The sequence below is a fragment of the Benincasa hispida genome, chromosome 4, assembly GCF_027475165.1.
Source record: "Benincasa hispida cultivar pf3 chromosome 4, pf3_genome.v1.1, whole genome shotgun sequence".
Lineage (NCBI taxonomy): Eukaryota > Viridiplantae > Streptophyta > Magnoliopsida > Cucurbitales > Cucurbitaceae > Benincasa > Benincasa hispida.
Genome location: NC_143481.1, coordinates 42,543,781 through 42,571,531, shown reverse-complemented (window position 1 = coordinate 42,571,531; position 27,751 = coordinate 42,543,781). Strand labels below are relative to the sequence as shown.

The window sequence follows — 27,751 nt, the reverse complement described above, 5'->3', positions numbered from 1 at the left end:
CCACATATATCACTATGAATTCGTTCTAAAAATGTAGACGATTCAGTTCCTACTAACTGGTGATGGTCTAATGATTAATTTGTCTTGAAAGCAAGCATCACATGATAATACATTATATTGAAGAATCTTATGCCTTTTCAATGGATATCCATTTGAATTCTCAATAATTCTTCTCATCATAATAGACCTTGGATGACCTAATCTGCCATGCTAAATTGTAAATATGTATAGATTCATTAACTTTAAGTTCATTGTTGAATATGTTTCAATTACACGTATATGAATATAATATAATCCAGAAGATAAACCAGACAACTCTTCCAGTATACGTTTTCCATATGAGACAGTATATATGATATAAAGATACTCTATATTGTTTTTTTTATCCGTCTCAATATGATAACCATTGCAACGTATATCTTTAAAACTAAGTAAATCTCTCTTTGGTTGACTAGCGAACAATGCATTGTCAATTATATATTTTGTTCATCTAGGCAAAATAATATCTACATTTCAAAATCCTTCAACCGGGTTTGCAGAACTTAATATTATATTGACTTTTGCTTCTAGCATTGTCAGTTTAGAAAAATATCTTTTACTTGTAAGTATTGTATGTGTAACTACACTATTCGTGAGACATAAATCTTTTTTACTAATTTTTTAGTCACCCAACATATAAAAATTATCCAATTTCTTTGCTAAAAGAAAATAATTACAATAAGAAAAACAGCACTCAAAATATACGAAATTTAATATTAACCAAAGAAAAAACATGAAAATAAAAAAACGGACAATATTAATACTAAATATTCTCAAAATCAAAATAAACACTTGTTATGTCATCAATTGTGACAATTTTCTCTTCAGGAAAAATAATGTCCCACATCGAAATCGATTATATTGGATGGGTAGGATGGGTAAAATATTTAATTATTTTGGTGTGCAAAATTTGCTTTCATATTTTTCTCTTTTTCCTTCAGGGAGGCTTGATAAAGATCAACTAAGTTGACGTACGATAGGTATGTGACCAATGCCCAGTCATTCCGCATCAGAAGCATTTATCTTCAACACTTTTTGAACTCTTATCTTGTGGAGCTTTTACTTTGCGATCATCATCTCGTGTGGTTCTTTTGAAATTTGAATAATTAAAACGACCACCACGAAAATAATAATTATTTATTCCTCTGCCATGGTCACGACTTCGACCACAACCATGACTTTGACCATGATTATTAACATTCACAACATCCACTTCAGGAAATGGTGTTGTTAAAGTTGGTTGAGATTCATGATTTTTCATCAATAAATCGTTATTTTGTTCGGCCATGAGAAAATATGAAATTAGTTCAAAATACTGTTTAAAACCTTTCTCGGTATTACTACTCCAGGAGCATATCTGAAATGTAGAAAAATATATTCTCTAACATATTGATTTAAAATTTTAGAGCCTTGAGTGCATCCATTTACAATTAGCTTTAGGAAGAAAAATTGTTTTCTGATGATTACATTTTTAGGGCATCCAAGTGTATTTTGGCATTAAGCACCAATGACAAATACTTATTACCATTAATATCAAATGCTACAAATTCTAATTTTATATTTTCCATAGTAACTCTATTACAAAATATTATATTTATATTAGAAATTTAATATATATCAAATATGTAAAACAACATCTAATTTATTAATTATAACGAAAAGAGAAAAACCAACATACGTTTATGACCTACTTTTAGCAGTAAAAATGATAGGAGTTCGTGTCGATGACGTGTTGTAAATTTGAGGAGCACAACTACGTATAACGAGAACACGAATATGGAGAAAATATAATATAATAATAATATATAGTAAAATAAATAAATAGATATTAAAATAACAAGACATGGTATATAAATTAAATTAAATTAACAAAATATGAAATAAGGAATTTCTCTAAAATCTCCACTTTGTCCATTTTTCATGAATTTTGCCCAATGTGTGTCTTCTAAAACCCACAAAATGCCACTATCTATAGGCAATTTGGCAAGTAGGAAGTGGATTACATGGACACTAATAATGTGTAAGGTTGAGAAATATGGATAACACTTTGGGAAATGAGGGTATAACACATGGTCAATGAACATTAAGCATGGGTATCTATTATCATAATATTTATAATAATAACACCCTTTTTGTCCTTAGATTTTGATTTTAGCTTTTGTTTGGTCCTTAGATTTTAAAATGTTACACATTTAGGCCATGTTTGGTAACTATTTTGTTTTTAGTTTTCGTTTTTTAAAATTAAGCCTATGGATACTACTTTCACTTCCAATTTTTTTTCTTCGCTATCTATTTTTCACTAATGATTTAAAAAACCAAGTCAAGTTTTGAGAACTAAAAAAATAGCTTTTAAATTTTTTTTTTTAAAAAAAAAAAATTGGCTAAGAATTCAAACATAGTACTCAATGAAGATGCAAATCATTGTAAAAATGTGGACAAAATAGGCTTAATTTTTTTTTTTTTTTTAAAAAAAATCAAATGGTTACCAAACGGGGCCTTAGTCTTTTAAGCTTTGAGTTTTTTTTTTTTTTTTCCAATTTATTCTCTAATTTTCAAAATGTTACATTTTTACTCTTAAGATTTGAGTTTTGTTTCAATTTGATGTCCGGGTTTTAAGAAGTTATATTTTTAACTTCAAATTTTCATCAAATACTCACTTATAAGTAATCATTGACTTAAATTTTTATTTATTAATTAAAAATAATTATGAAATGAAAATTTAAATTTAATTTTAAAAGTGATAAAAATATCGAAAGTTAATTAATTATGATTCTTTCAACAATTTTAAATTTATTGATATAAATTAACTCTAAAAACGGAAAGTGAGTACTTAGTGGAAAAATCGATAATAAAAGTGTAAATCTGGAAATGTAGGATCAAATTGAAGCAAAACTAAAATGTTAAGACTAAAATTGTAGCATTTTAAAACCTAGTAACTAAAATCTAAATTCAAACTTAAGGACTAAATACGTAACATTTTGAAATATAATAATTAAATAGAAATTATACTAAGCATATATATATTTGTAAATAAAAGTAAAAACTGCCAAAGTCTCAAGTGCCAATAGGCACTCTTTTTGTCCGGTAAATAAATAAAATAAAAATTTCCTGCTTTTTGTTTATTTTCTTTTTTAAAGATAAATTTTTTCTCTTATGAAGTCTTTTAAAGTTACTAGTCCACTCTACTTTGATGTGAAATGTGACATTTACCATTTTATATTAGTGCACAATAAAAAAAAATAATTAAAAAAATCTGTTTATTTTTTTTGACTCGAATAGTTTGTATATTTGACCATTTAAAGAGAGAAACAAAACAATAAGTTTATAAAATTTTAAATGGCAAATGATGTGATTATCTCTTTCCATATATTTGTACCGTTAGATTATGATATTTCTTATATGTGATTTAAATCACACTCATACATGAAGATTATGATATTTCTTATATGTGGTTTAAATCACACTCATACATGAAATGATACACAGATACGTCTGTGAATTATAACACTTCTGTTGAATAGTTGTAATGAATCAACTGATGTGACTGTTTGTTCAAACACATATCAATTGTTAGATCGTGATGTTTCATCTATTGATATAGAGACACATGCATACATAAAATGAGCATCGTTCTTCGTGTAACTACTTCTACTCAAATAGTTGTAACAAGGTAGAATGTGTGATTGATGTGGCTGTTCGTATTTTATTCATGCAATGCTCTATCACATAACCACTTCAACTTGAACCGTTGTAACGAATAACAATATCTAATTTTTTTTAAAAAGAAATCTAAAGTCAAAATATGATACTAATCTTATCTTTATAGCCTCATATATATATATATACACATACAAATCCATGACACTTGTGATGCACATGAAATTTTAGTGTTTTTTTATTAGATAGAACAAAAATTTTAAAAGATTTAATTAGATACTCGTTTATCGATGTTTGATATGAATTGTGGTAACTATTTGAAGAGATAGACAACCTACAAATTATGAAATTTTGAAGGACAAAGGACCTCCATTCATAAACATAAACAAATTTATAAAATCTTGGTGTTGTTTTTATTAGATAGAACAAAAAATGATTTACCATTTCTTTATGTAACAACTTCAACCCGAAGAATTACAATGAGACAATTGATTTGAATGCACAATCAAACATATCTCCATTATTATATCATTTTGTTTAACTATATCACAAGCATATACAAAATGATGCATTAATTTGACTTGAATAATTATAATTGAGTAAATGGTGTGATTGTTCATTTCAAATATATCTCTATGATTAAGTCTTGATGGTCTATAATACAATGATACACAAAATAATACATCATTTTTTAAATACGAAATAATACACCACTCTAATCCAAACAATAATTGTAATTGATGACGAAATATGATTAAAATGAGTATAGTCTTAAATTTAAAAACCCGATTCCTTCCCTCATATATTGTTTAAAAAAAAGAAAGGGAAAATATGAATTTTCTTTAAGATTCCATGATTCTATATTCATATATTCCTTATTATTATTATATACACATATTTTTTTAAGATTTGATTGTTGTTATTATTATTTGGACGTTTGGTCCATATTTGCATTGGAGGTACACTATTTATTCACGTGGGAAAGACGATTTGTGCTACACGTGTAGCATGCACTTGACATATCTTTTATTAAGTTATTTGTTAAATTACTAGTTCATTCAAAGAAAAAATTTAGGAAAGTTTATATGTACTATCGTAATAACTTATAACTATTCATAATTTTGACACGTCAAATGATATATTAATTTATTTACATTATTTTTTAATAACACATCATCATGATAAACAATAAATGATAATATAGTCAGTTCTCAATATCAAGATAGTAGAGACAGTTCTCAATATCATAATAGTACTTGAATTTTTCTCAAAACGTTCTACTACTGGTATCATATTAATTTTATACTCACTCTATTTTTGAATAATATCATCATGGCAAACAATAAATGATAGTATAGACAGTTCTCAATATCATGATCGTACTTGACGAAAGGTTCCATTATTGGTATCGTGTTAATTTTGTACATATTATAAATTTTAAATTTTAGTAGACTCGCTTTAATATTAGTAGACCACACCCTATTCCTAAAAACATGTTTACATGACACAATAAATTAAAGGGAGGGAGTATGAAATTTTTCTCATACTCTTGTAGTATAGGAAAATTTTCCATTCATTCACTAAACTTTCAATTTTGTGTCAAATAATTTACTAATATATTGATGTTTGTTATTTTATTTGATGTCAGATGTTTAAATTTTTGTTCATCCATATTTACTGTACTAAAAATAAATAAAAGTTTTTGAATTTAAAAAAATGTGGGATAAGTTTTTGAGTTTCCAACTGCATGTCTAATAATTTGGTGCATTTTAAAAATTATATAATAAAACTAGTGTTTTTTTTTTTGTTACAATATGTAGAGTTTTTTTTTTTTTTTTTTTTTTTTTTTTTTTTTTTTTTTAATATTGATAGCACATAAACTATATATGCCAATTAAGCTATGCTGATTTTGGCAAAGTAGTGTTGATTTTAAACTTTTCATTTTATGTTTAATATATTTATGAATGTTAATTAGCCTATTTGATTCTTTTTTATGAAAAAATTCAAGACTATTTGCATCCATGGAGAGTTTTATGTCCAGCATATTGGTTGATTTAAAATAAATATTGAATATATGTCAAGAAACTTTTAAAACATAAAATCCAAACTTATTTACTTAGTTCAATATTTTTAAAGTTTAGTCTTTTTATTTTTATTTTATTTTTTTAATTTAATATAGGGTAAGAGATTTGAATCTCAAATCTTTTGATAGATGGTATATAGTGTATCTAGTCGATTTATATTTACTTTGACACCTCATGAAACTTACTGATCTATTAGACACGACATTTTAAAGTTCGTAAACTTATAGCACTTATTTGATAAACACATAAAAATTTCATAAATAATGCATGTTATTATTATTTTTTTATTACATAATTATTATTTTTTACAATAAATGCAATGAGATGATCAAATCTCATACCTTGTGGTTGATAGTACAAGTTTATGTCAGTTGAGTTATGTCTATATTCGTAAATAATGAGTAAGTTAGTCTGATGTATTTTATTGTAAAATGAATATTATTCAGTTAAATTATAAAAGATGGTTTTAGTCTATAAAAATATTATTCTTAAAAATGTTTTTGACAATTAAAATATTTTAGGATATTCTTAACCTATATTAAATAGACATATCAAATATTCTAAAAAAATAAAGCATTTTAATTACCTTTTGTTGGAAACGGCAGGACCCTCAGAACGATGAATTGTAAACCGTTAAGGCACGACGGTCAAACGAAGAGCAAAACCTGCAAAACAGAAACTCGTTATAGACTGAATCGTGGAACTCGCTCTCTTTAAGATGTTTCGCGGCTCTGCCCAAGTATGCAAGCAGGTCTGAAAATTGCCACGTCGTTTCCAGGATAAAACAACCAAATAAAAACCGATAAAAAATGCACCATTACCAATCGAAACGTACACCCTTTCTAAACTCACTGCTCGAAAAGCTAAGATGGAGGAGGAGAGGAAAATGAAGTAGGGAATTAAGAAAATGAATTTTGTGCCTTACGAACTGCTGAAGGCCTCGCCTTTTATAGGCTTTCAGCATCAAAATGGATCGTTTTAAAATTAATCAACAGACCGTTTTAAAAATTAATCAACGGACCGTTTTAAAATTAATCAATAGACCGTTTTAAAAATAATCAATTGACCGTTTTAAATATAATCAATGGATCGTTTTAAATATAAATTTGTACCCAACAATCCTCCACTTGGAAATTTAAACAAAACGAGAAGATAGGAAAGATTTTCATTGAGCAGTTTCAATCTATATAACACTGTGCATAAGCAAAGAAGTATTACGACTTGAACCTTTACATAGTATAGATGATTCAGAATATACTAGAATAACCTTTGGTTTTGAACTCTATCTTTAACAGCATCTCACACAGAGTATTATTAGGGTGTAGTATGAAAGCCCGTGCTTTTAAGGCCTAGCACGTGAATCTTGGTTTAGTGAATGCTCTAGAGAGTTTGCCTTAAAACTCCATAGGAATTAGTTCCACATTCACACGGGTGAATCTATCAAGGGTACTCCTGTAGCTGGGTACCCCATTTGTCATCAAGTATAGATCTCATTAAGAACTTAGTTCAACCTTTCTTACGCTTCAAGATATCATGCTCAGGCTTTAAGTTATAGGAATGAAACTCTGTGTTTGGTTTAACATGATTCACTATATATCACTCGTGATTAGTTATTACTCGTTGAACCTGTTTCTTGGGATCTCCAGTCTACAGGTTAGGTTTTCCTCATCGTGATTCATTTTTCGATAGGCATGAGTCCCATCCTTTCTGAGGTTCTAAAAACCTTTTCTCTGACTAGTCCTTTCGTCAAAGGATCTGCCAAATTTCCATCAGTCTGTATGTAATCCACTCTAACTGCACCAGTAGTAAGAAACTCTCTAATGGTACTGTGCTTACGACATATTTGACGTCTATTTCCGTTGTAGTAACGATTCTGAACTTTTGCGATTGCTATAGTACTATTGCAATGGATCAATATGGTTAATACCGGCTTTTTCCATAAGGGAATCTCTGATAGCAGACTTCTAAGCCAGCCTGCTTCTTCACTAGCTGTCGCTAGTGCTATCATTTCTGACTCCATCGTATATTGGCCTAAAATAGTATGTTTCTTAGACTTCCAAGAGACAACTCCGCCAACTATATTAAAAATATAGCCACTCGTAGCCTTTGAATCATCCGAAAGAGAGTTCCAATCAGCATCGCTGAACCCTTCTAGGACAGCGAGAAACTTTTGATAATGTAATCCTAGGTTTTGGGTTTTCTTTAAGTATCTCATGACCCTTTCTATAGCATTCCAATGCTCTTTACCAGATCTGCTTGTAAACCTACAAAGTAGTCTAATAGCATAAGCTATGTCAGGCCTAGTGCAATCGGCAACATATCTAAGATTGCCTATGATGCTCACATACTCAAATTGATTAACACTTTCACCAGTGTTCTTGAACAACTTAACACTAGGGTCATAAGGAGTATAGGTTGGTTTACACTCAAAGTAATTATATTTCTTTAGAATATTTTCTATATAGTGAGATTAATCCAAAGAAACCCCCTTTTTAGACCTATTTACTTTTATGCCTAAGATTACACTAGCTTCTTCTAAGTCTTTCATGTCAAAGTTCGCACTCAATATTAAGTTTACATCATTTATGACATGCAAGTTCGACCCAAAGATCAATAAATCATCTACATATAGACACAAGATAGTGCAAAGATTATTATCAAACTTATGGTAGAAGCCTTTGTCACTTTCATTAACCTTGAACCTTTAGATAGGATAAGGTTGTCAAATTTTTCATGCCATTGTTTAGGAGCTTGTTTTAGTCCATAGAGAGATTTGTCTGATTTACACACCTTATTTTCTTGACCATGGACAATAAAACCCTCAGGTTGTTCTATGTAATTCTCTTCTTCAAGTTCATCGTTTAGGAAAACGGTTTTTACATCCATCTGATGTATTACGAGATTATAAAGGGCAGCGAGAGAGAACAGGACACGGATATAGGTATTTCTAGTGAAGGGGAGAAGGTGTCAAAGAAATCTACGTTTTCTCTGTCTAAAGCCCTTCGCTACTAACCTGGCTTTAAATTTGTCGACAATCCCATCAGGTCTAAGTTTCCTCCTTAAGATCCATTTACACCTTATTGCTTTACATCCTAGGCGTAGATCTACTAAGTGCCAAGTTCTATTTGACTCAAGTGAGTCCATCTCATCATTTATGGCTTTTTACCATAGGTTGACATCTATTGAGGACAGAGCAGCTCTTAGATCTTTAGGGTCTTCTTCTACATTGTAGGTTAGGAAGTCATTTCCAAAATCTTTGGCGGTTCTAGCTATTTTTCTTCTTCTAGGTTTTGGGTTAGTTTCCTCTCTAGGGTTAGGATTTCTAACTAGGGTTAAACAACTTGAACTAGAGCCACCACTATTCCTTGATTTAAAAGGAAACCTATCTTCAAAGAAGTCGACATCATTTGACTCAATGATCACTTGGTTCACTAGATCATAGAACTGTAGGCTTTTACTATTTAAGGCATGATCTATAAAGGTAAGCTCTACTAGCCAACTTTATCATTTTTGGGTTAGGATTCCTTATAAAGGCTAAACAACCCCATGTTCTGAAGTAGGACAAGTTTGGTTTCTTATTATTGAGAATTTCGTAAGGTGAAGTTTTATTTTTAGATTTTGGGATTCTATTTAGAATGTAACACATGGTAAGGATGATTTCACCCTACCAATAAGACGTGACTCTTGAACTAAGTAAAATAGCAACTACTAGCTCAGCTAAAGTTCTATATTTCCTTTCGACTTTTTCGTTCATTTCAGGAGAATAAGGTGCGGTCTTTCCGTGTATTATTCCATGTGAGTTAAAGAATTCATTAAAACTATTCGAGTCGTACTCGGTTCCCCTAGTCACTATGAAGTCTTTTAACTTTTCTATTAAACTGATTCTCTATTTCAGAAACAAAAAAGTTTGAAGGCATCAAAAACATCATTTTTTTCCAGCAGGTATATAAAAGTAAAATCAAAGAAGTCATCAATAAAAGTAATGAAATATCTTTTACTGTTCCTAGTCAATATGCCATCAAATTCACAGATATAAGAATGAATCAAATCTAGAGGCTCAAAATTTCTAAGTACAGATTTATATGGAGTTTTAGTAATTTTAGCCTAACTACAATACTCACATTTATCAAAATTATTCATGGATAACTTAGGTATCATTTCCAGCCTAATCATGTTACTAATTAAATTCTTATTCACGTGATAGAGTATAGCATGCCAAATATTCATAGAACATAGCATATACACAAAAGATTTCATTTTATTAAGGTCTAGATTTAATTTGAACATTCCCTCAATTGCATACCCATTCCTTACAAATACATTATTTTTGGTAAGGGTATATAAGTTTTCCCTATAGTTTGAGTAAACCTGGCTTTGTTGAGGAGATAGTCTGAAACCAAATTCTTTCGTATCTCCGGAGTTTGCAGAACGTCATTCAATGTGTGGATCTTCCCAGAGGTAAACTTCAGTTCCATCTCGCCGGTTCCAGCAACTTTTGTGGAGTGGTGATCTCCCAACATAATATTCTTATCCTTAGTTTCGGTATGAGTTTTAAATAGACTAAAGTCGTGATAGACATGGCGCGTCGCACCAGTGTTTATCCACCACCCTTCACAATCACCGATCACATTTACTTCTGTGATCATGGCAACTAACGGTTCTTCTGTTAGGTTCGCCTGACCAGTAGGACGACGCCTGTTCCTACAGTTCCTAGCCATGTGCCCAGGTTTATTACAATTAAAGCAGAGGAACTGTACCTGAAGGGGGCTTCTGTTTTTTAAGAAAGTTTCTTAGTTTAGATAGAATTCCTTATAATCTATATTAATAGATTTATCTCTATGATCGTTCATACTAAATTGTCAAGAATAAATAGCATATCAAATTCTACTGTAAGATTGATGGTAACTACAAGGTGGCTATTGTCTTTCTCAATCAAAATCTGGTATACCCTATGTAGAATCTCTCCTTAGATGGGATTATAGAGGGATTGAATGCGTATTGTTTTTAGTATATTGGGGGCCATATAGCATAAGGTTTCTTTATATACTAGTTCAATTAAGGCCCCGTTTGGTAACCATTTTGTTTTTGAAAATTAGGCCTATGAACACTACTTTCACATCCAAATTTCTTTCTTTGTTATCTATTTTTCACCAATGGTTTAAAAAACCAAGTCAAATTTTGAGAAATAAAAAAAATAGTTTTCAAAAAGTAGTTTTTGTTTTTGGAATTTGACCAAGATCCAACCATTGTACTTAAGAAAGATACAAATTATTGTAAGAAATGTGGATGAAATAGGTTTAATTTTCAAAATCAAAAACAAAAAACCAAATGATTACCAAACGGGCCTAAGATTCTCAATAAACCCTAATTAACTACAAATATACTTCTACCCATTAAATCCATTAAACCCTAATTAACTACAAATGTACTTCTACCCATTAAATCCATACTCAATTGGAAATCTAGGATCTCAATCAAATACATCACATAATAGAGTCCAAACTAATAAAATAAATGTAATAAAATATTACATACATAGTCCATACCTTAATTTTACGTGTTAAAACAAAACAATTCTAATAATTGACCGTATTTTAAGAACGCTTGATCTGTCGAAACATTTATAATTCTTTGAAAACACTGTTTATTTTGTTCGTTCAACACTACGCGAAAATGGGTCTCAAACCTTGGATATATTAGTTGAATACATACTATCTAGGTGAATTGAATTGCCCTCGAGTTGGAAATGTCACGCACTTTTCTAGTTGAACCATCGCTATCAACGACTATATAAACATTTTTATCAGACAAATTTTCATCTAAATCCTATCCTACATTCCACATTTTCACCCTTTTTTTTGGCGTATATATATATATATATATATTAGCATATTGGATATCAAGCTTGATGTTAAGCATTAAGTTAAAAATAAGGTGCATAAACATACTGTAAAATTTCAAAATATGCTGTCAATGTGTCAAAAGTGATATTTCATAATACAAGAATTTGGTTGTTTTGGATTGTTATAGCTTTTAAAATAATTGTTCCCAATTGTGTTTTTAGAAAAATCGAGGTATGAAATGAAATAAATTAGTATTTGGTAAATTCAAGCTTTAAACTTGAAAAAGTAGGTGTTAATGTTGGGTAGATAAATACCAAATTATCTTTTTTTGATTATAGTAGTGACCTATTACTAAAATTTGTTTTGTTTTGTTTTTTTTATTTATTATAATATATGATATTAAATAATTGTTTAAAATGATATATTTTATTTACTCTAAACTAATTTTTAATTATTACAGGAAGTGGTTTTATTTTAAAAAGAAATAAATATGGTGTGGTTGTTTTAAAATTAGAAGACATAGATTTGATTAGGTGAGAAAAAAATAAACATATAAAATAAATCTTAATTTTATAGATTAACATTAAAAATTGATTTTAAACCGTATATGATTTTAGGCGAACCCAAAACCTAGTAAAAAATCGATTTTAAAACAGACGTGAAATGCATGGAAAGTGATTTTAACATATTTAATTCCTATCTATTTTACTAAACACAAAAAACGGTTAAGATGATTTACTTTTAATCAGTTTTATCCCTCCCAACAACCACCCAAATGCATCTTTAAACCGCAAAAATTGTATGAAGGAAATTGTCTCTTGCATGTCTTCTTCATCATCATTATTTTGGTGTGAAAAATAGTCTTAATGTTAAATTTTACTGTAATCACAAATACATTTCTAATATTATTAGTACCTTTTGGGATAGTTTTCACAAGACTATGAGGTTATGCATGTACAAGATGAATCTAAAGCTAACATCCTATTTAGTAATCATTTGGTTTTTTGCTTTTATTTTTTAAAATCAAGTTTATAGGCATTGTTTTCATCTTCAAATTTATTCATTTGTTATCTATTTTTTATCAATGTTTAAAAATCAAGCAAAAATTTTAAAATTAAAAAAATAGCTTTTAAAAATTTGTTTTTGTTTTTAGAATTTGGTTTAAAGTTCAATCATTATACTTAAATAAGATGTAAATCATGGTAAAATATAGAAATGAAATAAGCTTAATTTTATAAAATAAAAAATAAAAAACTAAATAATTACGAAGGACTTCTCGTTTTCGAGGGAGGTTGAATTTGTATGAAAATGGGCTTATTTGTTTTGGCCCACAAGGTCTCACGATCATCGTCACACAGAAATAGTAATATTACCAAAAATAAATAAAAATAATAAGTACAACATTTATGTTAACATCATAATGGAATAATTTAGTTCATCAATTTTAATTAATAAAAATTTAGTTCAAGTACTTTCGAATTTATAATAATTTAGTCTATGAATTTTGATGTAAAAAATTTATTAAATTTTAATAATAATTTTCACAACATAGACTAAATCATTGCATATTATAAAGTATATGAACTAAATTATTATTTATTAAAATTCAAAACTAAATTGTTACAAATTTAAAAGTACGGTGACTAAACGTTACCAATTAAGTTTAGAGACTAAATTATTAGCTTTTATGAAAGTTTTTGGTTCAAATATATTTTAAAACCAGTTTTAAAAACCATCTCACAAGTCTAGTGTCAATATCGCAATGTTGAAATGTCAATAACTTATTAGACACATAATTGAGAGTTCAATAACTTACTAGTTATATTTTGAAATCGACAACCTTATTAGATTCAACATCAAAAGTTCAAGAATCTATTCGACATTTTTTAAAATTTTAGATATTTTCATACACACTATCTAAAGTTTAAGAACTCATTGAAAACTTCACCTCCAATGTTATACTAGAAATAACTTCATAATACAATATTATTTAGACCCCAACCATTTTATTTTTTGTTTTGTGTTTTTTTTTTAAAATTAAGCCTATGAACACTACTTTCACGTCTAAATTTCTACCTTTGTTATCTACTGTTCACCAATGGTTTAAAAAACAAGCCAATTTTTTAGAATTAAACAAAGTATCATTTAGAAAGTTGTTTTTGGAATTTAGAATTTGGCTAATAATTCAACCATCATAATTAAAAAATATGCAAATCATGATAAAAAAGGTAGATGATATAAGTTTAATTTTAAAAAACAAAATAGTTATCAAATGGGTCTTAACTACCGTGAGAAAAGTTCAAATTTCATTCAAACTTGCCACTTCATTCTAGGCCTTTAATTTGATCAAGATGGACAATAGTTAAATATTTTAATTTATATCATCTATTCAAATTTTTGCCTACCAACTTACCAAATTTAATGAAAGAAGGGTAAGAATCTTAGTAAATTCATCAATATCACATCGAGCTTCAAACAAATTTAGTCAAATTTACAATTAAAAAAATATATGACCATTTTTAAATACAGATAATTCAAAAAATATTTTTAAATATAACAAAAATTTTCATTCTATAAATATAGACATCTTTTGTCTATTCCCACAATTTTTTTAGTTGGAAGTTTAAGGGTAAAATAGATTTTCCCCTGACGTTTGTTTCGAAAACGAAAAAACGGGCCGTAAAGGCAGTCCAGCAATCCGAAAACTGAAAAGTAACTCTCTCTCTTTCTTTGAATAGATTTGGCGCGCCGAATCTGCACTCTCCAAAAGCAGCCAGCCAGAATGAGAGATTCATCTGGTAATTTTCTACGAACAATCATCTGCTTCAATCTCTTCTTCTTGTTCGATAGGCGAAAGCTAACGAGCTCCCATTGATTCTCCTCGCTCTATACCTGATAGCATGAATTTCAATAGAACAATTCATATTCGCTTATTTTTTACTCTCATTCTTTGTATTGATTTCTCCATTTCGTGTTTTCGAAATCGAAGCGAGATAGTAACGATGCGGAGATTTTTGTTCATTTCGATTCGTATCGCAGCGTCAGTTATCTAAAATTCATCTCGTTGTTTTTTTGTGTTTTTTTTTTCTTGGCCTGGATTGGAAGAATCGCCATAAGTTCGTACTGCATCAATTTTAATGAACTTGTTGCTTAGAGAATGTAGACGAAGAAAGTAGTCGTTGTGTATTGTAGTCAGTGTTTAACGACGCGTTGTAGGAGTAATTTGTCATCTCTTGATAGGAAGAGTATCACGTGAAGGAACTTCTACTTTACGATAATAATGGAACTAAGATTTCTTCCACGAGCACAGGATTCCTTGTTGGAGGTTCTCTTAGACTGTTCCGATACTTCATTCTGGAGTTCATCAGTTTCGCACATTTTCAGTAGTTAACTAACAATCAGACTCCATCCTGCCGATTTTTTTCAAATTTGGCTTGATTCCGTTCTTAGCTAAATCACTAACACCTATCATACCTAAGATAACTTAGATAACACTCATAGAGAAGGAGTTCTCAAACTTAAGGGGAGCCTAAGTTCTTCAAGTGAAGAGGAGTTCACAAGAAGGAGGTAAGATATCTTCATGGTGAGAAGGAGTCTCACACAATTAAGGGGAGCCTAAGTGTTTCTTTAGTAATATTCTGTTAAGACTCTTCGTTCCCCTGTTCTCTTCCCCTGCAATCGAAGAGCTCAACAAACCACAACACAAACAAAATCAACGTAAAAAGAAAGATTTCAGAAGACTTCAAGAAAGAACAACGATTCTTCTCATTAATATGAACCCAAGATGAATTCGATTACACCCACGTTAATCTCTCAAAGAAAAATGATTCCCAGAAAATAAGAACAAACATAAGAACCCTCAAAATCTCTCTAAGGTAGCTCCGGAAGCCCCTTCCCCCAAGAAATCTCCTTCCTTATTTTTCTACCTGCCTTCCAATCTTTTCCTTCCTCCTTTTAAAAATTCAGCTGGGCCCACTTCAACCGTTTTACCCTCCACTAGCCCCTCTGCCACTCCCACTGCCGACTCACCCTTAATTTTAACCGAATTCTCCCCTTTTCTTCCTATTTTGCCCTTTCTTTTATATGTATAAATGATTGGGGGTCTTACGATTCCTTCCCTCTTGAAACACACCTCGTCCTCAAGGTGGAAAGCTGGAAATTGCTGTCTCATTGCAGGGGCAGACTCCCATGTTGCTTCACTCTCTGGTAGGCCTCTCCATTTAACTAGCCACTCTTGCTCTGCTGTCTCGCTATTCCATCTGACCCCCAACACTAGTTCCGGATTGATTTGGAGTTCAAATTCCTCCGTCAACATAGGTAGAATGTGTTGAACTTGTTGGGTTTGTCCTAGCTTCTTTTTAAGTTGAGAAACATGAAACATATGAATGGCAGCCTCAGTTGGTAAATTCAAGCGATAAGCTACTTCCCCAATCTTCTCGGATATTGTATATGGCCCATAAAATTTAGGAGACAGCTTTTCACTCTTCCTTTTAGCGAGAGTTTGTTGCCTATAGGGTCTTAGTTTGAAAAATACCTCGTCTCCTACCTCAAATTCCAACTCTCGACGGTGTAAGTCTGCTTGTTCTTCATGCGGTTCTGAGCAATTGCTAGGTGTTCTTTGAGTGCGTTTAAGGCCAAGTCTCTGTCCTTTAGCTGCTGTTCCACACTGTCATTAGGTGATTTCCGATTTCCATAGTGGATTATAGAGGGGGGGGGGGGGGGTCTACCAATGCTTGGAATGGGGTAGTTCTAATGGATTGATGGAAAGTGGTATTATACCACAGCTCGGCCCATGCCAGCCATTTGTTCCAACGAGTGGGCTGTTCATTACAAAAACACCTTAAATAAGTTTCCAAGCAACGGTTAACTCTTTCAGTTTGTTTGTCGGTTTGAGGATGAAAGGCTGTGCTTCTTCTCAGTTTTGTCCCCAATGATGTGAACATTTCCCTCCAGAAATTGCTTAGGAAAATTTTGTCCCTATCGGTTGTGATAGTTTTAGGAACTCCATGAAGCTTGACCACTTCTTGAACGAACAAATCAGCTACTTGCTTGGCAGTAAATGGGTGCTTTAATGCTATAAAGTGTCCATACTTGCTGAGTCGGTCAACCACTACCAGGATTGAATTGAACCCCCCTGCCTTGGGCAGCCCCTCAATAAAATCCATAGTCCATTCCTCCAATGACAGCTCTGGAATTGGTAAAGGATGAAGCAGCCCTGCTGGTGATAGTGAATCAGTCTTATTTCTTTGACACACCTCCTTCTACATATTTTTGGATATCTGATTTCATTCCCAGCCAATGGAGTTCCCCACTCATCCTCTTGTATGTTCTTAGAAATCCCGAATGACCCCTCAGCACGGAATCATGAAAAGTATGCAGTAGTGAAGGAATTAGTGATGACTTTCGTGGGATCACCAGCCTCCCCTTGTACAATAGCCTTTGGTTCTTCCATTGGTATGGTGGTTTCCCTTCCGGATCCTCCTTTAGAGTAGTGATAATCCTTTGGAGCTATTCATCTTCCTTCACTTCCCTTAGGATTACGTCTAGATCCACGACTGTTGAGGACATCAAGTTTTGTAGTTCCAGGGCCTCTTGTACTCTAGAGAGAGCATCTGCTGCTTTGTTGGACAGCCCTGGTTGATAGAGGATCTCGAAATTGTAGCCTAGTAGCTTAGTTAGTCACCTTTAGAATTGCGGTTGGACCTCCCTTTGTTCCACGAGGAATTTCAAAGCCTTTTGATCAGAAATGACTGTGAATTTCCCTCCAAGCAGATAGTGCCTCCATTTTTGGACAGCTAGGACCACGACCATCAGTTCTCTTTCATACATCGACTTGGCTTGCGCCTTTGAGGATAGCTTTTGGCTGAAATAAGCTATTGGTCGGTCCCCTTGGGTGAGCACAACCCCTAATCCCACTCCGGAGGCATCAATCTCTATGATAAATGGCTTGCTGAAATTTGGTAAGGCCAAAACAGGGCATGAAATCATCTGTCTCTTGAGGTCTTCGAAGGCCTTGGTGGCTTCCTCATCCCATCTAAAACCATTCTTTTGGAGCAATTTGGTGAGGGAGGCAGCTCGGCTACTGTAGCCCTTCACAAATCGACGATAGTACCCTGTTAGGCCTAGGAACCTCCTTAATTCAGTGATGTTCTTCGGCTGTGGCCAATTGACCATTGCTTTAATTTTGTCACCATCAGCTTCTACCCCGTTGGAAGAGATTAGGTGCCCCAAGTAATGGATCCTTTCTTGACAAAAGACATTTCTTCTGGTTAGCATACAATTTGTGATCTCTAAGGATGCTGAAAACTATTCCCAAGTGTGATTCATGTGTGGATATATCAGGGCTGTAAACTAGAATATCATCGAAGAAAACAAGGACAAAGCGACGTAAAAAGAGTCTAAAAACCTGGTTCATTAACGATTGGAAAGTGGCTGGTGCATTTGTGAGGCCGAAAGGCATGACAAGGAACTCATAATGCCCCTCATGTGTACGAAAAGCTGTCTTCTCGATGTCTTCTTCTCTCATTCTTATCTGGTGATATCCTGATTTGAGGTCTAGTTTGGAGAAAACAGTGGCTCCATGTAATTCATCCAGTAGTTCCTCTATCACCAGTATAGGAAATTTATCAGCTATCGTGGCTTGGTTTAACTTCCTATAATCCACACAAAATCGCCATCCTCCATCCTTCTTTTTGACTAAAAGCACCGGGCTCGAGTATGGACTTCTGCTAGGTCGAATAAACCCTGCTTGCATCATCTCTTGAACCAGCCTCTCTATTTCTTCCTTTTGTGCATACCCGTACTTGTATGGCCTTACATTAATGGGGTGCGTCCCTTCCTTGATATCAATATGATGATCGACTGCCCTCTGGGGAGGTAGAGTGGAAGGCAACTCGAAGATGTCCTGATTTTGTCCCAACAGCTCCAGAATCATCAATGGTAAGTCAGAGCTCACGTCTCCTCCTTCTTCCTTACTGTCCCCTGCCTCTTGCTCGATTTCAAGTTGCTGGAAGTCAATTAAGAACCCCATGTCATCGTCCTCCCACTGCTTGCTCAACATTTTATAAGTCACTTCAGTCTTGGTTAGTGATGGATCCCCTTGTAACATGATGTGGGAGCCCTCAGCCCAAAATTTCATGGTTAAAGTTGGCCAGTGTATTCCCATATACCCCGTCGAACACAACCATGGCATGCCTCGCACCACATTCATTCGTCCTAACTCAATTGATAAGAAGTCAACCTTCACTTTCAGCCCAGGTAGCATGAGTTCCACTCCCTTGCAAATACCTTTCCCTTCGATTTCACTCCCATTACCGATTACAACCCCAAACTTGGTGTGTTTCTCTGTTGGAATATCCAGCTCTCTTACCGTGTCTTGGTGGATGAAATTATGCGTTGCCCCTGAATCAATAAGGACTAATACCTCCCTTCCTTTGATTTCTCCCTTCAGCTTCATGGTCCCCTTTGCTGAGAATCCCAATAGTGAATTTAGTGCTAACTCAGCCTTCTCCCCCAACTCCAGTTTTTCCTCCTCTGCCTCGCCTACTTCCTCCCCTGTTTCATCCTCTTCATTAGTAATGAATAACATTAGTTGGCGATTCTCACAAAACTTACACTTATGCCTCGGGGTATACTTCTCATTGCATCTAAAACAAAGGCCCTTATCGAGTCTATCCCTGAATTTAGCATTAGATAAGCGCTTGACCGGTGCATCCTTCTTGGCTGGGAAAGATTTCACAGGTATAGCAACCTATTTCATGGCAATATCTCATTCCCTTTGTTTTGGGCTTTTTCAGTCAGTTCCTTCTTCCCTTGGTGGCCCTCCCTGCTACTCAGGCCATTCATACCCAGATCCTTCAGTGCAATCTTGAGGGCTAGATTTCTATCGTTAACCAGCTGAGCCTCCCTTATACAGTCGTCCAAGGTCAGTGGATTACGGTTGATGACTTCAGCTTGCACAGTTGCCTCCAATCCATTCAAGAAAGCGTCCCTTAAGACTTCTTCAGACAACTCCGGTAAAGGGGCGGAATAAGTCACAAACCTCTTGACATAATCCGAGTAAGTCCCCTGTTGTTTGATCTTCAGCAATCGCGCGCATAAGCTACCCTCCCCCACCTTCCGATAGTTATCAAATAACCTTCGTTTCAATTCTTCCCAAGTGGTGATGGCTCGACGATTGTTGCTCCATCGAAACCAATCTACTTCATCCGGTGCAAAGCTGACGACAGTGACCTTTACTTTCTCAGCATCCGTTAGCTCATGGATTTCAAAGTAATGCTCGGCTCGGTAAACCCAGGACTCGGGGTTTTCCCTTGTGAACATCAGCATTTCCAATCGTTTGTACTTCCCCTTGTCTCCCCTGGTAGTGTATCCCGTGTGTGATGGTTTGGCTTCCCTGATTTTGCCCTTTGCCTTGGTCATGCTGTTCTCCGTGATCGTCAGCTCACGTATTCCGGCCATCTCCTTCTCGACCGATTCCATTCTTTCCTCTAGCTGTTTTTGAGCCATTCCTCTCGTTTTCCCCAGGTTTACGGCTATGATACCAAGTTGTTAAGACTCTTCGTTCCCCTGTCCTCTTCCCCTGCAATTGAAGAGCTCAACAAACCACAACACAAACAAAATCAACGTAAAAAGAAAGATTTCAGAAGACTTCAAGAAAGAACAACGATTCTTCTCATTAATATAAACCCAAGATGAATTTGATTACACTCACGTTAATCTCTCAAAGAAAAATGATTCCCAGAAAATAAGAACAAACATAAGAACCCTCAAAATCTCTCCAAGGCAGCTCCGGAAGCCCCTTCCCCAGGAAATCTCCTTATTTTTCTACCTGCCTTCCAATCTTTTCCTTCCTCCTTTTAAAAATTCAGCTGGGCCCACTTTAGTTGTTTTCACCCTCCACTAGCCCCTCTGCCACTCCTACTGCTGACTCACCCTCAATTTTAACCGAATTCTCCCCTTTTCTTCCTATTTTGCCCTTTCTTTTGTATGTATAAATGATTGGGGGTCTTACATATTCACATACTTAGGAGGAGCCTAAGTTTGATTGAGAAGGAGTCATATTTAGAGGGAGCTTAGATGATCAAATAAGTTAGACTCTATGTATGTCACTGTAATTGTCATTTACAGATAAGTACAACGTTGTAAACGCTTGACTTTTTCATATTAGTGAATTATCTTTCCCGAGCACACTGTCCCCCCTAGATGTAGGTGGTTTATCATCGAACTGAGTTATCAATCTTTGTGTGTTCGTTCCTTTATTTGCTGTTTACTATTGACTTGTTGTCTCTGCAATTGCTAGGATGTCTTGTTTAACATATGTATTCCGTGACGGATCATCTTAAAATTTCGCATTCTGTTGCTTTACCCAATCTATTCATGTCAGAACTTGTTGCTGATTTTGTATATCAAATGAACCGATTGCTTGTTGGTAATCAAAATATACTTTCAGCTTCGAGGCTTTGATCGTTGTGGAATTTTTATTTGCCCACGATATTCATCTCTTCAAAGCTCCAACAATTTATCTAACCTTGTTATTATATAGATAATCATTATTATTCACTTCGTACTTCTGGTTCAGTTTGTAATGAACAATTCATTTATCATACAGATGTTTTGGTGCATGAGGTGAAAGCCGCTAACAGTAAGGCCATCAAATTTTCTGCAGCACTTAATGTCGGAGAAAATGGGGAGCTTGATTTTTTACGTTCCTTATATGGTATGTATTATTTAATTTAAACTTGAATTCTTTAGGGGAACTTTTCGGCATTCTAGATGATTGATCTGATGTATATAGTTTAAATCTCAGTGCACAATATGCAGAGACATGTTTGATTGATAGTAAAAACGTATAGAATGGAAGAAAAACCTCTCAGAGCATGCCTGTACTGGAGCAAGGCTCAACTCACATTGTATTACCTGATTACTCGAATTGAGCACACTCACAGGGGAAAGTTAAATTTAAGGTTCCATAGAAAATAAGAGTAATACAATTTTACTTAGTGAACTCTTCTCTCTATTATTCAGATGCAGTATTGCGGAGTTATGAGTTTGTTTGTTTGTTTTTTTTTTTTTTTTAATTTTTTTTTATTATATATAATTTTTTTGATTAACTAATTATTATTACTACTATTTAATTTTAAGTTTAGTTTTCAAGTTTCTTTCTTTATAGTTTTAAAACATCAGTTTTTGTCTTTTTAAGTTTCTTTTTCAGTTTTCTGATTTTTAAGTTTCCACGTTCACTTGTTGCCTTCTAAGTTTTAAGTTGGTGGTTATTCAATTAATATATATTTAGTTGTACAACAGTGGGGGGATTGAATATTTGGCCTCTTGATCGAGGATACGTGCCTTAACCAGCTGAATTATGCTTAGGTTGGCTAAATAGTATTCTGTTTTGTACTTGTGGACGTATGGACTTCTATGAGAAGTTTGTTACTTCAATCAATTGTGGTTTCTTTCATCTTTTGGATCACATTCTCTGATTTTCTCTCAATTTCTTCTCTCTGCTCAACAAACATGAAATTTTGATTATCACTTCATCGTGTTTTCCTCTTTCTTTTATTTCCTCGACGAGTGTCTTGATCAATATATCCTTCTGCACTATTGCTGAAATAATAATGCAAATCTCCTTTTGGATTTCGTAATATTAAGTTTTAGAAATTTTTCACATATTTTTCAATTATATTCTTCCTTTCTTTATTATTATTAGTATTGTTTCTTTGTGAAACGTATTTAGAATAATTTCCGTGCAAAGGATCATATTTAGACTTCGTGGGTCAATAATGATGAGACAGAATTTCAAATCTTGGTTTTGTTCATTAAGTACATTCCTTATTGTTAGAATATGGTAAGTCCTCTCCTTCCCTTGTCCATTTAGAATTTTATTCCTTGTAATTTGTATTTATCCTTTTTAGAATTATTCTTTCCATATGTACATTTTTTACCATTATGGGTCTTTGCCATATTTGGCAAACATTGTTGTATATATAAGGGAGATCCCCGCTTGTAAAAATATGTAGAAAAATATTGAGAAAACTCAGAATTCAACATGGTATCAGAGCCATCTCTCTGAATCTTTTCCATAGGTTTCACGTCCGAAACCCTAGCAAAGAAAAACAGAACATTGAAAATTCAAACTTACCAATTTGATTGAAGTTGTGCGTCAGAAAAACCACCATCCACAACTTGGAGCTTCACATTCGAAGCTAATCCGTGCTCCATCGTTCACGACGGCCGAATCTCATTCTTCGAGTATCGATCTAGTCCAAAGCAACTTCGGCCAAAACGTGTTCTTCAATTGAGTATCGTGTTGTCATGGGTTTGTTCGATCTAATCCGTGTGTGTTTTCGAGTATCGAGCATTGTTAAGGGTGTTGGTTTTGTTATCGTGTATCTGGTTATTGAGTATCTTGTTATCGAGTACTGTGTTCTCAAGTATTGTGTTATCGAGGGAACAAGTTTGTGGTATCATGTATCAAGTTTTGCTATCGAGTTTTGAAGTCGTAGGTCGCCGTTCTTCGTGGGTTTATGATTTAATCATTGGAGTACTTTATCAATCGGGTCGGGTCAAAATTCAACTGGGTCTGAGAAGCCTTTTTTTTTAATTCGGGTTTGGGAGTGTTTTTTTTTTTTTTTCCTTTTTCCCTAGTTCTTTCTTAATTTTTTGTCTTGCAAATTATCAATATTTATGGCATCAGTAAATTCTAACAATACAGAAGGGACCATACTCCCAATTATTAATCACAAATTAAATGGAAGAAATTATCTCCATTGGTCACAATCTGTTATGATATTTATATGTGGAAAAGGAAAGGAAGATTATCTATCAAGCAAAACTCCTATCCCAGACCCAGTTGATAAAAAATACAAGACATAGAAAGCGGAAAATAATATGGTTATGTCATGGCTAATCAACTCCATGACGACAGAGATTGGTGAAGGATTTCTACTTTTCTCAACTGCAAGCGAAATCTGGGAAGTAGCTCATGAAACTTATTCTGACCAAGAAAATACTGCAGAGTCATTTGAAATTGAAGGCAAAATTCACGAGCTATGACAAGGGGATATGCAAGTCACTCACTATTTCACCCAACTGTCTTGTCTTTGGCAGCAACTTGATGTCTTTGAAAGCCACAAATGGGAACGCACTACAGATGGAGCTACATTCAAAAAAATAGTTGAGAAGACTCGTCGCAAGTAATTGGGATGATCTTGACAGATTCTTCATCACAAATAATTGGGATGATCTTTTTGAAAACTCAAGAGTTTCAAGGCAAACTAGACCAATTTCTGACCACTTTCCTCTTTTGTTCGAAGCTGGAGCTGTCAAATGGGGTCCCTCCCCTTTTAGATTTTGTAATAGTTGGCTACTTAACAAGGATTGCTGCAGAATTATTGAAAGATCCTTAAGTCTGGAAAGTCAACAAGGGTGGGCTGGTTTTGTGTTCTCAATCAGATTAAGAAGGTTGAAACAAGCTCTTAAAAGATGGTATTTGGAGAAAACCAAACAACAAAAAGCTAATGAAGAGGCACTCTTAGAAGAGATTCGAAGAAGAGATATGATAATGGAGTGTTGAAAATAGGGTTATTAACTTAGGGGCATTTATGTAATTGTGTAAGACCCCTAGGGTTTCCTACTGTCTATTTATACAGTGTGTCCCTGTGTATTCAGTGTATCAGATTTAAAGAATAAGAAAAGTCTTTATATCGTGGTTTTTCTCCCTGTACTAGGGTTTTCACGTACCTTGTTGTTCTCTCTTCCCTATTCTTTATTTTTTAACATGGTATCAGAGCGCGGTGACGAAACCCTAGCCGTTATGGAAGAGAATCAACCTCAATCTTCTTTTGCTGATGGATCTTCGAGTTTTGACATGAAAACGACGATTCAAACAGCTGTCAAAGAATGTTTTCAGGATGCCCTACCGGAGTTAATTTCTGCTGTCCAGTTGCAATCATCGGAAAGTCGCCATCAGCCGATCGGGTCTCTCCATGCAGAAATGAGCCGAACTCGGGAATCGCAGGTGGATCGTTCGGCTGCGATCGGAGAAGGCCGAGAAGAGCAAACGAACAACAGTCTGAGAAGAATCGACTAGCGGGTGGAGTATCCGGTCACAATTGGAGCTGGAGCTGGCCATGAAGAACAGACGACCCACGATCGGAGCCATCACGATCAGGGTAGAGTCGGCAGCCTCAGACGCGAAGAGCAGGCTGGCCGCGAAGAGCTGATGACCTTTGATCGGAGCTATCACAATCAGAGCAGAATCGGTAACATCGGACGCGAGGAGCAGGTTTATCGGTTCGATCTGAACAGGGGTGGTACCGGTTTGGAGCAAACCGGGCCGTTCCGGGTTGAACTAGGGTAGACCGGCGATGGGCAGAACCAGACCCGTTTTTTTGATTTCAGCTCCGACCCGAGGGTCCTTGGCCGACCCGATGGTTCTTCCATAGCCCGTTTTTTTGCGCCAGCCGATCCTATTTCAGCCGAGGTCTTTGGCCGACTCGAGGAGCAGCTTCCTTCACAGCCCGACCCAATGGTCCTTTAACGTTCAATAGCCGAGGTCTTGAGCAGCCCGAGTGACCAGCACCTGTTCCAACCACTTGTAGTTCAACTCGTTACCCAGACGATGTGAGACAACGGTTGGCTTACCTACAACAGCAGATTTCTGATTTGGATACGATGTTCGGTGCAAATCCTCAACCGGTTTATTCAGAAAATCCGGTAAACTTATTACCTATTGTACCTAATGTTTCCTACTTATCTGGTTCGATGGGTAATTTTGCAGGATTTATCGTAGGGGAAAAATTAAATGGCCAGAACTATTTCTCTTGGTCCTAATCAATCCGGATGGCCTTAGAAGGGCGTCACAAGTTTGGATATCTAACAGGGGAAATTCCAAAGCCGGCCCCAGGTGATCCACAAGAACGAATTTGGAAAGGAGAAGATTCGTTGTTACGATCTGTTTTGGTGAATAGTATGGAACCCCAGATAGGAAGACCACTACTATATGCTGCAACAGCCAAGGATATTTGGGAGGCAGCGCAAGATCTATATTCTAAAAGACAGAATGCTTCTCGGCTATATACACTTCACAAACAAGTCCATGAATGCAAACAAGGGTCCATGGATGTTACTTCTTATTTTAACAAACTGTTAATGCTGTGGCAGGAGATGGACTTGTGTAGAGAGATTGTCTGGAATTGTCCACAGGATGGGGCCCAATATTTAAAGATTGAGGAAGCAGATCGTGTTTATGTGTTTTTGGCTGGATTAAACCCAAAGTTTGATGGTGTCCGTGGTCGGATATTGGGCCAGCGCCCGATTCCTTCACTTAAAGAAGTCTGTTCTGAAATACGGCTGGAAGAGGATCGGTCGTGTGCCATGAATAATACCATTTCTACTACTGATGCAGCCGCCTTCGTCGCCCAACCGTCCGGTACTGATGGTGATAAAAAACCTCCTCCTGTTTGTGAACATTGTAAGAAGCTTTGGCATACGAAAGACCAATGTTGGAAATTACATGGGAAGCCCCCAAATAGCAGGCGACGACAGTCTCATGACAAATCTAATACTAGTCGTGCCCTGGTAAGTGATTCAGTAGATGAACAAACTCAGAAACAATGTTCTGGTGACAGTAAACACAACTCGAGTACAATTGGGGTGAGTGTAATTGCACAGTCAGGTAATTTCCCTTCTTTTGGCCTGATTAGTATAAATGGTAAAAAACCATGGATTGTGGATTCAGGGGCTACTGATCACCTTATGAGTTCCTCAGAGTTATTTATGTCATATAATCCAAGTGCTGGTAATGAGCGTATTCGAATTGCAGACGGGTCTTTTGCCCCTGTTGCGGGAAAAGGGCAATATCTCTCCATTTAATGGTTTAATCCTACGTGATACCTTACATGTGCCTAAAATATCGTATAATTTGTTATCTATCAGTAAAATAACAAGAGATTTGAAGTGCAAGGCAATTTTCTCACCAGATTCCGTTTTTTTTCAGGATCTGAAATTGGGGATGACGATGGCATTGTTCGGCACGATAGGGGACTATACTTCCTTTCTGACGAAGCTTCCTCTAGGAATGATCACCAATCTGGGTTTATGTCTTTAAATTTCTCTGTTTCTGAACATGATGTTATGTTATGGCATTTTCGCTTAGGACATCCGAAATTTCAATATATGAAGTATTTATTTCCTCATTTATTTCGTAATGCTAGTACTTCTTCTTTTAATTGTGATGTGTGTATTCGTGCCAAGCAACATCGTGTTTCTTTCCGTTCTCAACCTTACAAACCCTCGAGTCCATTTTCTCTTGTTCATAATGATGTATGGGGTCCCTCACCGGTTACTACTTCCACGGGAAAACGGTGGTTTGTCACATTTATAGATGATCACACCCGTCTCACCTGGATTTTTTTTCTTATTGATAAATCTGAAGTGTCCTCTGTTTTCCAACAGTTTTACACAACTGTCGAAACTCAATTTAAAACAAAGATTGGGATTTTAAGAAGTGATAATGGGCGAGAATTCTTTAATGCCTCCTTCAGAGAGTTTCTTGGTTCTAAAGGTATTGTCCACCAGAGCTCGTGTGCTTACACTCCGCAACAAAATGGAGTAGCTGAGTGTAAAAATCGACATCTGGTTGAAGTAGTCCGGTCTCTTATGTTATCCGCCACTCTTCTGTCGTACCTTTGGGGAGATGCAGTTCTCACTGCTGCTCACCTCATTAATCGGATGCCCTCTCGTATTCTTAATCTTCATACTCCTTTAGAATTGTTTAAAGAGTCATTTCCTACTACTTGATTGATTTCTGATGTTTCTCTTCAGGTTTTTGGTTGTGTTGCTTTTGTTCACTCCCATGGTCCAAACCGCATGAAATTTACTCCTCGTGCTCAGAAGTGTGTCTTTGTTGGATATCCACTCCATCAATGTGGATATAAGTGCCATCACCCGTCATCTCGAAAATACTATGTCTCCATGGATGTCACCTTTATCGAGGATCAGTCGTTTTTCCCTAGTCATCTTCAGGGGGAGAACATAAATGAAGAGACTAACTGGTCATCTTATACTATTCCTTTAGAGTCAGCGTCCATTCGAACCTTGTCTAACCCTAGTCCTGAGCATGATAGT

General features: G+C 34.7%; 1 protein-coding gene across 2 annotated transcripts in view; it reads left to right on the top strand.

Moving 5' to 3' along the window:
* Positions 1 to 14,227: 14,227 nt before the first annotated feature.
* The window catches only part of LOC120076715 (S-adenosylmethionine carrier 1, chloroplastic/mitochondrial-like), a 31,219-nt gene continuing 17,695 nt past the window's right edge, over positions 14,228 to 27,751 (top strand). The window contains exons 1-3 of one of the 2 annotated variants that reach the window (XM_090312829.1): positions 14,407 to 14,421; positions 21,234 to 21,341; positions 26,622 to 26,718. In XM_090312829.1, the coding sequence (XP_090168955.1) occupies positions 21,297 to 21,341; positions 26,622 to 26,718 (142 nt within the window). In that variant the 5' untranslated portion in view covers positions 14,407 to 14,421; positions 21,234 to 21,296. Of the gene's footprint in view, positions 14,422 to 21,233; positions 21,342 to 26,621; positions 26,719 to 27,751 lie in introns of both variants that reach the window. The other variant, XM_039030611.2, reaches the window with a different exon arrangement.